Here is a 12,008-nt window from a genome sequence, read left to right on the forward strand (position 1 = left end):
TTAATGGCAGTTGATTGACATCCATTTCCTCGCTTCACACAGGTATAATATCTCTGCTTGCTGTATCTATGTCATCTGCTGCTTTATCATCCTAAAACAATTTCATGGTATAACATCTCTTCTTGCTGTATCTGTGTCATCAAATGAAAGGATATTTGTGGATGGTTTCCATGTTGCCATATGAACTGAGACGTATATTCCAGTATAATGAGTAAAGGTAGTGGTTTATTTGACGCGTTTCAAAGTACAAAATTACTTCTTCCTCAGGATTGAAGTAAGACACACAAAGACAGTAATACCCTTAATCTGGTCTTTGTTCTGCTCTGCTCAATCTCCTACCTAGATAACTCACCTCTTCCCCTCTCTGACCACAACATTCTCTCCTTCATGATCACAAATCCTTGCCCACCTCAGCACAATCCTTCTTATCACACATTCAGAAAACTATAAGAGATTAACAGTCATACACTTACAGACCCCCTACCTCCATCACTGATCATTGTCTCCAATCTCCTCTTTTTCCTGTCCTGATCTGGCTGTACATCACTACAATAACACTCTCAGAAGCACTCTGGACCAAATAGCGCCCCTCATTTTCAGAACTTCCAAACACAGTTTCGCTGTCTGAGTGTTATGCTTGACACCGATGTTTCCTTCACCTCCTATATACAATCTGTTACCTGCTCTTGTTGCTTGCACCTGAAGAACATTTCGAGAATATGCCCCTTTCTCACCATGGAAACAACAAAACTCCTCAGTGTTGCCCTGATCCACTCCTGCCTTGGCTATGGTAATTCTCTATTAATTGGCCTCCCCCTCATTACACTTTAACCTCTTCAGTCATCCTTACTGCAGCTGGCAGGGTGATCTATCTGACTAATCATTACTTGGATGCTTCTACTCTGTGCTAGTCATTGCACTGTCTGCCCATACATTATAGGATCCAATTTAAATTGCTTGTTCTCACCCACAAAGCTCTCCACAGTGTGACACCCTCCTAAATCCTCTCACTCATTTCTGTTTATCAGCCTACCAGTTCTCTATGCTCCCAAGCAACATCTGCACTAATCTATACCTCCCTCTCCCAGCACCAATACTTCTCCCGAGTTGCACCAATTCCCTAGAATGCTCTACCACAAGAAATTAGGACTAACCACAACTTACACAATTTTGGGCACTGCCTAAAAACACATCTGTTTAAGGTATCCTATCACGCTCCTTAATTGAAGTCCTTTTATATATAGCCCTATTACAATTTCTTTAACATAACTCTCCATCAACCTCCACAGCTCCCAAAAGCACTACAAATATTGACTGGTGACTAGCTCGTGCAGCCTTTATCTATCCCCCATTCCATTAAGATGGCTGGACCATCATTGTAAATAAGCGCCTGTACTTTGTGTCACCTCCACCTCATCGTAGATTGTAAGGTCTTACGAGCAGGGTTGTGATTGATTTAATTTTTGTACTATGACTGTTGTATATGAACATCTAAAATGTAAATCACGTATTTCAGAGATTTGCACGGAATCCAGGCATAAGTGCTCAGCCCAGAGAGCAGGATAAATGTGAACTGAACCATACTGTGATTTTTAGGAGGCAGAATGAACAAATAAATAGGAGGTCACAAATTGGTTTTATTTTTTTTTGTCGTTCCTTGTGCAGTATAAGTGATTAGACAACTTTATTCTTCATGTAGATGCCATTAAAGCGATACCAGATTTATATCTTTTTTATGTTTGGCTGCTACAACACACACTAAAAACGCTTTTTTTTAACAAAGAAAAGTTTTTGCACCTCCATATTTTATGAGCTCTAATTTTTTCTTATTTGGGCCGACAGAGTCATGTGAGGGCTTGTTGATATTTTTATTGATACCATTTTCAGGCACATAACATTTTTTGATCATTTTCTATTCTATTTCTTTACTTAGAATTTGTATTATGGCAAGAAAAAAGCAGCTAACAGTCTATTCAGTAGGACTATCAGCTGTCTATCGACCAGACTTCTGCACAGCACAACTGATGGCCCCAACCCCATTTACAGTCATGGCCAAAAGTATTGACACCCCTGCAATTCTGTCAGATCTGTCAGATAATACTCATTTTCTTCCTGAAAATGATTGCAAACACAAATTATTTGGTATTATTATCTTCATTTAATTTGTCTTAAATGAAGAAACACAAAAAGAATTGTCCTAAAGCCAAATTGGATATAATTCCACACCAAACATAAAAAAGGGGGTGGACAAAAGTATTGGCACCGTTCGAAAAATCATGTGATGCTTCTCTAATTTGTGTAATTAACAGCACCTGTAACTTACCTGTGGCACCTAACAGGTGTTGGCAATAACTAAATCACACTTGCAGCCAGTTGACATGGATTAAAGTTGACTCAACCACTGTCCTGTGTCCTTGTGTGTACCACATTGAGCATGGAGAAAAGAAAGAAGACCAAAGAACTGTCTGAGGACTTGAGAAACCTCAAGGCTACAAGTCCATCTCCAAAGACCTGAATGTTCCTGTGTCTACCGTGCACAGTGTCATCAAGAAGTTTAAAGCCCATGGCACTGTGGCTAACCTCCCTAGATGTGAACGGAAAAGAAGAATTGACAAGAGATTTCAACGCAAGATTGTGCGGATGTTGGATAAAGAACCTCGACTAACATCCAATAAGTTCAAGCTGCCCTGCAGTCAGAGGGTAAACCGTGTCAACCCGTACTATCCATCAGCATCTGAATGAAAAGGGACTGTATGGTAGGAGACCCAGGAAGACGCCACTTCTTAAACCGAGACATAAAAAAGCCAGGCTGGAGTTTGTCAAGACTTACCTGAAAAAGCCTAAAACGTTTTGGAAGAATGTTCTCTGGTCAGATGAGACAAAAGTAGAGCTTTTTGGGCAAAGGCATCAACATAGAGTTTGCAGGAGAAAAAAAAGAGGCATTCAAAGAAAAGAACACGGTCCCTACAGTCAAACATGGCGGAGGTTCCCTGGTGTTTTGGGGTTGCTTTGCTGCCTCTGGCACTGGACTGCTTGACTGTGTGCATGGAATTATGAAGTCTGAAGACTACCAACAAATTTTGCAGCATAATGTAGGGTCCAGTGTGAGAAAGCTGGGTCTCCCTCAGAGGTCCTGGGTCTTCCAGTAGGACAATGACCCAAAGCACACTTCAAAATGCACTAGAAAATAGTTTGAGAGAAAGCACTGGAGACTTCTAAGGTGGCCAGCAATGAGTCGAGACCTTAATCCCGTAGAACACCCGTGGAGAGATCTAAAAATGGCAGTTTGGAGAAGGCACCCTTCAAATATCAGGGACCTGGAGTAGTTTGCTAAGGAAGAATGGTCTAAAATTCCAGCAGAGTATTGTAAGAAACTCATTGATGGTTACTGGAAGCGGTTGGTCGCAGTTATTTTGACTAAAGGTTGTGCAACCAAGTATTAGGCTGAGGGTGCCAATACTTTTGTCTGGCCCATTTTTGGAGTTTTGTGTGAAATGATCAATGTTTTGCTTTTTACTTCATTCTCTTTTGTGTTTTTTTCATTTAAGACAAATTAAATGAAGATAATACCAATTAATTTGTGTTTGCAATCATTTTCAGGAAGAAAATGAGTATTATCTGACAGAATTGCAGGGGTGTCAATACTTTTGGCCATGACTGTATAAGGCAAGAAATCCCACTTAGTAAACCTGACAGGGCACACCTGTGAAGTGAAAACCATTTCCGGTGACTACCTCTTGAAGCTCATCAAGAGAATGCCGAGAGTGTGCAAAGCAAAAGGTGGCTACTTTGAAGAACCTAGAATATAAGACATAATTTCAGTTGTTTCACACTTTTTTGGAAGTATATAATTCCACATGTGTTAATTCATAGTTTTGATGCATTCAGTGTGAATGTACAATTTTCATAGTCATGAAAATACAGAAAAATCTTTAAATGAGAAGGTGTGTCCAAACTTTTGGTCTGTACTGTATCACATACACATTTGATTACAAAAATATTTAAACACAGGTTGTAATGTAACAAAATAGGTAAAAATCCAAGGGAGTTAATACTTTCGCAAGCCAGTGTAGCTTTTTTATTTTTATGCTTATGGAGTTGTATGGTGGCTTGTTTTTTGCTTGATAAGATGATGTTTTCAGGTACCATTTTTTATATACATTTGACTTTTTGATCGAGTTTTATTTTACTTTTGGCGTAACCATAGTTATTTTTGCCATTTTTCTTTTTACGGTGTGCATTGCCAGGGCTAACTAGTGTAACAGTTTTAAAGGTCTGGTCATTCCAGAAGCAGTGATACCAAATATGTGTACTTTTTTTAATTTAGTTTTGTTTTTACATAAATATATATATTTATTGGCATAAGGTATGTGCCCACGATCCAGAGTTGCTGTGGGTTTGACTCTGCATATTTATGCAGTGTCAAACCCGCAATGGACAGATGTTACAGCAAATTGTTTGGGAAATGAAGAAATCCCATGTCCACTATGTGTCCACAGATGCCAGCGGATCACCAGCGGAGACTGACACGTGGCGCATCTCTCCTGACCGCAGCATGTCAATTTTGGAGACACTAGTCTCCGCAAGTGAAACTTCACCACTAGAATGTATTGGATGCAGTAAATTCGCACGGTTGAAGGAACACGTGGATTTACGTGCGTCAGCTGAGTAATGGACAACCTCTTTAATAGTTCTACAATTAAGGACCTTGAGCTGTAAAGCAGAGCAGTGAATGTACACAAAGTTTATAACAAAGGGTACATTGTATTCAGAGAAAAAGACTCAACTCAGAAGATCATATGTAAAAATATTGTTATTATTTTTGAACGGATTATTTCCTGTTGAAGCTACATTGTATCTGGCATGGCTGAAAGTCTGACCTTTCCAAAACCCAAACCCTCAAGCTTCATTCTTATTTGCATCCTTCGTTTACAAGGCACCCAGCGTAATCAATCATTAAACTTTCTGTAATAGTCAATCGCTTGAATGACAAACTAAGAAATTAAATTACACAAGGACAGCATTATCATTGCCTCAATGTTCACCAAAAATAAATTGCCAATATTAAAATGCTACTCACAGAGATCAGAAAAGATGTGGCAAGTGTAAACTACATACTTGATATGACCAACACATGGGCCAAACTATATGCAGATGTAAATGGTACAGCTCAGAAAGACATCACTACAGTTCATATGTGTCACTTGTCCTTTTGTTTGATATGTGATGTTTTCATAAATTAGCATGATGGGACATGGCCACACAGAGGAGGGTGAAGCTATAAATTGCAACATATGTGGGGCTTTTCTCCAGTGATACAAAATAAGAAATCCAGCGTGGTTGGCATTGAACCATTAATGTTTATGTAGATGGGACCGTTTCTTCTGTCCATCCTATACTGAGCGCCTGAACCTGTTGACACAAAAATGCAACATATGTAGTCAATGCACAATACACAGTTAGTACATTTATAGATTAGATTGTTATTTATATAATTTATCAATAGCGAATATTATCTCTAAATACGACACCAGCTCAAATTTAGAAGGCACAACTGTTGTAATGTGACTATATTGTTTTACCATAACTTCTATTAAGGATGTATTTTTAAATGAAGTATTACTGTAAGACAGGGGCGTAACTACAGTGGTCTCAGCTGTGACGGGGCCCGGAGTACTTAGGGGCCCGCCTGCCCATCTGTCCGTCCGTCCGTCTGCCCATCCAGCAATCATGCAGAAAAAAGAGAAACAGGGAGCGCAATTGTTAAGGTCCCAATCATGTGACCCGGAGGGAGGCGTCACAGCAGGTCCTCCAGTTACATTAGGGGGAAGATGGATTGAATGCGTTCACGTGATCTAACCTTGTGATCAGGAGAGACGTGTGTGTGCAGGTCCTTCAGCCGCACCAAAGGGAAAGACGGGCCAAAGGCAGCTCCCGCTGCTTGAGTGTGAGTGGCTGAGTGTTTGAGGTTTTTAAGCCTAAAAAGCTGCAAGCTGGTTCTGCGTCCTCCTCCTTCTGCCACAGGGTCCCTCTGTTCCTCTGCACATCGGATGGCAATCCAATCCAATAAACCTCTGTGATGTAATTTTCCCGGGCCATATAGCCAGGCTCAGGCGCAAAACAACCCCTGAGTACAGAGGTAGATGGTGTGCTCATTACTGAAATTCCTGTCAAACCCAGCTCCTCTGTTCCACATTGCATTTAGTTTGTGTGTTGTATTTACTGAGTGTGGATGGTGTTTACTGGGGGGGGGCATTTACTGTGTGTGTTGTATTTATTGTATGGGGTATTTACTGTGTGTATGAGGGGGGTATTTTTTGTGTTAGGGGTATTTACTGTATGTGTGGGGTATTTACTGCGCCTGTGTGGGGTATTTACTGTGCCTGTGTGGAGTATTAACTGTGCGTGTGGGGGATATTTACTGTGCGTGTGGGGGGTATTTACTGTGTGTGGTATGGGGTATTTACTGTGTGGGTGGGGGTATTTACGGTGTGTGTGTTGAGGGGCTATTTACTGTGTGGGTGGGGGTATTTACTGCGTGTGAGGGGGTATTTACTGTAACGGGTAGAAGGAGATTTACTGTGATGGGGTATTTAGTATAGTGGGGCTGGGTGGGATTTTGTGCTATGGGGGATGATTTGAGGACACAAATTTGGAGAGCAAAGGAAGGGACAGGTGCAGACACAAAATGGGGAGCGGGAGAAATTTGAAGACACAATATGAGGAGGAAGGTATGAGATGGGGTCATGTTTGGGGGGATGGGTGCAGACACAGTATGGTGAGTGGTGGTATGGGTGTGGATACAGTATGAGTAGCAAGGGAAACAAGTAAGAGGACACAGTATGGGAAGTGAGAGTGATGGGATGGGGTATTTACTGTATGTGTGGGGTATTTACTCATTTATTATCACTTTTTATTGTTTGCATACGAGAAATACGTATTACACATAGATAGTAGTAACGGACACACAGAACAAAGATGGATGAAAACTGGATCAATGCACGTCCTTTTTGCATTCAAGAAAAAAAATAATGTGATTTCAGCCTAAGGTTAGTGTCACATGATTGTATTTTCTCTCTTCCATGAAAATCAGTCCAATCTAATCACACTCTGATCAGCGTTTGATCACAATATGACCCGATATTCTTGGATGAGAAGATGGAAAAAAAGTTTGCCACCTAATTTTTACAAGAGGATCTTTTTTTTGTTGTTCCCTGATTGCTTGTTCAACATTTCTTGCTGCCCATAATTTTCTTGAGCATTTTTCCTGAGTCTTTGGGTTTTCTCTGTTACTGTTGTTTTATGATCATATTTTTTTTCAATCATCAATAAAGAAAGTGCTGTAGATCTCTGAAGAGAAAATGCTAAAAAAACGATGGAAAAAGCCTGAAGAATAGTCAGCTAATTTATTTTTGTCTAATTTATTTTAGACACTTGGTGTATTTTGAAACCTCCAGCTTTAAAACATGCTCAAAAACCTGAAATTGTTGTCCATTAATAAGACAATCCCTTCTGTTTCCCCATGTTTGACCCCGTTAAAATAAAAACACCTATACTAACCTCCCGTGCCAGTGCCTTTCCAACATTGTCAGCGCTTGCGTTCACTGGGCTCACGTGAGGTTGTTACGTCAGAGTATTCTGGCGCGCAATCAGCGTCTGCTTCACTATCCCGGCATTCAGATCTATTGAACATCAACAACAAGTTGATGTTTTGAACTTTTGACTTTAACCCCTTTCTGACCTCGGACGTACTATACCGTCCGAGGTCAGATCCCCTGCTTTGATGCAGGGCTCCGCGGTGAGCCCGCACCAAAGCCGGGACATGTCAGCTGTTTTGAACAGCTGACATGTGCCCGTAATAGGCGCGGGCAGAATCGCGATCTGCCCGCACCTATTAACTAGTTAATTGCTGCTGTCAAACACAGACAGCGGCATTTAACTACCGCTTCCGGCCGGGCGGCCGGAAATGACGTCATCGCCGACCCCCGTCACATGATCGGGGGTCGGCGATGCATCTCCATTGTAACCATAGATGTCCTAGAGACCTCTATGGTTACTGATCGCCGGTGGCTGTGAGCGCCACCCTGTGGTCGGCGCTCACAGCACACCTCCATTTCTGCTACATAGCAGCGATCAGCAGATCGCTGCTATGTAGCAGAGGCGATCGAGTTGTGCCTGCTTCTAGCCTCCCATGGAGGCTATTGAAGCATGGCAAAAGTAAAAAAAAAAAGTTGAAAAAAATGTTAAAAAAATAAAAAAAATATAAAAGTTTAAATCACCCCCCTTTCGCCCCAATCAAATTAAATCAATAAAAAAAATAAAATCTACGCATATTTGGTATCGCCACGCTCAGAATCGCCCGATCTATCAACTAAAAAAAAGCATTAACCTGATCGCTAAACAGCGTAGCGGGAAAAAATTAAAAACGCCAGAATTACGTTTTTTTGGTCGCCGCGACATTGCATTAAAATGCAATAACGGGCGATCCAAAGAACGTATCTGCACCGAAATGCTATCATTAAAAACGTCATCTCGGCACGCAAAAAATAAGCCCTCAACCAACCCCAGATCATTTAAAATAGAGATGCTACGAGTATCGGAAAATGGCGCAATTTTTTATTTTTTAGCAAAGTTTGGAATTTTATTTCACCACTTAGATAAAAAATAACCTAGTCATGTTAGGTGTCTTTGAACTCGTACTGACCTGGAGAATCATAATGGCAGGTCAGTTTTAGCATTTAGTGAACCTAGCAAAAAAGCCAAACAAAAAACAAGTGTGGGATTGCACTTTTTTTGCAATTTCACAGCACTTGGAATTTTTTTCCCGTTTTCTAGTACACGACATGCTAAAACCAATGATGTCGTTCAAAAGTACAACTCGTCCCGCAAAAAATAAGCCCTCACATGGCCAAATTGACGGAAAAATAAAAAAGTTATGGCTCTGGGAAGGAGGGGAGTGAAAAACGAACACGGAAAAACGAAAAATCCCAAGGTCATGAAGGGGTTAAGGCTCCATATCTCACATCTACTACTGCTTCTAACGTGAGACTATCATCATTTCATAAACAATCATCTTGGCTATCACATACATAAATTTGACTTGTATCTATTTTGCATATGATTAGGTATGCAGATTCTTGTCATGTCACTGCATTATTACTGTTTTGCTCCTAAGAATCAAAATTTAAATTTTTATTATTTTGTAAGTATTATGTAAATCCACCTTCGGCTTTCAACACTGCATGAATCCTTCTGGGCATGTTCTCAATTAGTTTCAAGCATGTCTTGACCGAAATCTGATCCCAAGTCTCTTCTACATTTGCAAAGTTGGTTCATTCTGGTCGACTTACTTGGGTACGTACACAGCTTTTTCTTCATTCAACTTCAAATCTACCCATGAGTAGAGTTGAGCGACCTTGACCTTTTTAGAGTCGAGCCGGGTTTTGCGAAACCCGACTATGTCCAAAGTCGGGTCGAGTGAAATCGGCCGATTATGACGTAAAGTCGGGATCGACCGAAACACGAAACCCAATGCAAGTCAATGGGGCAGCATAGTCGGCAGTGAGTGGGGGCCAGGAAAACACCTAGAGTGGCCATTTTAATGTCAAAACCATCCATTCTTCTTAATGAAGCTTGTCAAGCGTAATTTACCTTATAATAATTGGAAGGCATTTGAAATTGGGGGTCATTTGGCTAAAGTTGTGGGGGGTAGGGCTGGTTCAAGTAATTAGTGGGCCCAGGAAATCTGGACCACGTCACGGCAGTGGAGCAGGGAGAGGTAAGTATTTCAACTTTGCAAGTGCTGTGAACCTGAGCAAGCAGGGGGGGCCCACTCGTTGGCATTGGCACTGGCACAGGGCCCCTCAAAGTACAGCGGTGTGTTTGCACGGCGGGGGCGCCTCCCACCGGCAGCAACACTTTTGCGTACTATGAGAGGCCCTGTGCCAGTGACGTCGCCAACTAGTATTCCTCCCCCCACCTGATGAAGGAACCTGCACTTTCATCTGCACCTTCCTCTTTGTCCCCGTGTAAGGTGGTATGGTATGCGGGAAGAGCAACCTGACTTTCAGCAGGGTCACAATGTTGTTGTGTAGCGTGCACGGGGAATGTTGCGTTATGGGTCAATGTACCAGCAGACTCATCTATCACTGGCTGGGCAATGGGCACGATGAAGTGGAAACACAGATATAGGCCCAAAGAAGAAAGTGGGCTAAATGCAGTTCAAAATTGGTAACACAGGAATAACCAGGGGGCATTGCAGTGGAGGACAACTGGAATGAGAGGCTGACACAGAGAGTAGGGCCAAATCAGTAAGTAGTCGAAATGCAGTTCAAAATTGGCAACCGTAGTAAACAGGCGGCACAGCTTTGTTCAGTGGAGGAGAACAGCAAGGAGTGGCAGACACCGATAGTAGGCCCCAAACCAACTAGTACGCCAAATGCAGTTGTTCCATTTAACCACAATTTAATGAGAGCCTGAAGATAGAAGCTCAGGAAAGGCAACCTGGGGAACACCTTGGAGTGTAACACACCATCTCTCTCCACCCCATACCCATTTTGTATGGCCTAATGCAGTGTACTTTTCTACAACTACTAAACGAGAGTCGGAAGACCGAAGCAATGGCAAGGAAACCTGGGGAACACCTTAGAGTGTAACACACCCTCTCTCTACACCCCATACCCAATTTGAAGGCCTAATGCAGTGTAGTTTCCAAGAACTACTAAACGAGAGCCGGAAGATCGAAGCTCAGGAAAGGCAACCTGGGGAACACCTTGGAGTGTAACACACCCTCTCGCTACACCCCATACCCAATTTGAAGGCCTAATGCAGCGTAGTTTCCAACAACTACTAAACGAGAGCCGGAAGATCGAAGCTCAGGAAAGGCAACCTGGGGAACACCTTGGAGTGTAACACACCCTCTCTCTACACCCCATACCCAATTTGAAGGCCTAATGCAGTGTAGTTTCCAAGAACTACTAAACGAGAGCCGGAAGATCGAAGCTCAGGAAAGGCAACCTGGGGAACACCTTGGAGTGTAACACACCCTCTCGCTACACCCCATACCCAATTTGAAGGCCTAATGCAGCGTAGTTTCCAACAACTACTAAACGAGAGCCGGAAGATCGAAGCTCAGGAAAGGCAACCTGGGGAACACCTTGGAGTGGAACACACCATCTCTCTACACCCCATACCCAATTTGAAGGCCTAATGCAGAGTAGTTTCCAAGAACTACTAAACGAGAGCCGGAAGATCGAAGCTCAGGAAAGGCAACCTGGGGAACACCTTGGAGTGTAACACAACGTCTCTCTACACGACGGAAGGGCTGATTCTTAGGAAGGAAGGCTGTTGGAAATAAGCATTGCGCGTCCGAGGGTGATTATATTCTTATTAGGTATATACTCACCCTCGGACGCGCCCTGCTTCTTTATTTGGAATGAATGTTTATTTGCAATGTGGTGTTGACTTTCTCTATTATTTTGGTAATTAATGATTTTATTATTTTCATTATTTTGCATCTTCTCGGCAATAATATAAAGAAGACGCGACAGGACAACACTCGGTGGATGCCATATGTGTGTTTTCAATTTAAAAAAACTTTCAGTTAACTACTTGCAGGAGAAAGTAATTGTAGCTGGTGGCCATTTTTAGTACTGTACCAGATTAGAGTTGTGTGTTTGTTTTTAATGTTAAAATGTCTGCATTTGATATCTCACCAGTATTTTCTTTTTTATAAGCAAAATACTTATTTTTATATTTTCTGATGTTGGTTCCAGGGGTACACGGCCAGCAGTGCCCTGGTCAGTGTAGTAGTAGTTGAAAGAATGGACCGCAGACAGGCATCGAAGGCCTAAAATAAAAAAATTGGGCTGGCTGTAGGCAATTTTAAATTGGTTCCAGGGGTACACGGGCAGCAGTGACCTGGTCAGTGTAGTAGTAGTTGAAAGAATGGACCGCAGACAGGCATCGAAGGCCTAAAATAAAAAAATTGGGCTGGCTGTAGGCAATTT

At 42.0% G+C, this 12,008-nt stretch overlaps 1 protein-coding gene across 1 annotated transcript in view; it reads right to left on the reverse strand.

The window, feature by feature from the left end:
- Positions 1-1,617: 1,617 nt before the first annotated feature.
- TAC3 (tachykinin precursor 3) overlaps positions 1,618-12,008 on the reverse strand; it is a 216,230-nt gene continuing 205,839 nt past the window's right edge. Inside the window, exon 7 of the mRNA XM_069758530.1 lies at positions 1,618-5,412. Within this exon, the coding sequence (XP_069614631.1) occupies positions 5,394-5,412 (19 nt within the window). The 3' untranslated portion in view covers positions 1,618-5,393. The remainder of the gene's footprint in view (positions 5,413-12,008) is intronic.

The sequence above is a fragment of the Ranitomeya imitator genome, chromosome 3, assembly GCF_032444005.1.
Source record: "Ranitomeya imitator isolate aRanImi1 chromosome 3, aRanImi1.pri, whole genome shotgun sequence".
NCBI classification, from domain to species: Eukaryota; Metazoa; Chordata; class Amphibia; order Anura; family Dendrobatidae; genus Ranitomeya; species Ranitomeya imitator.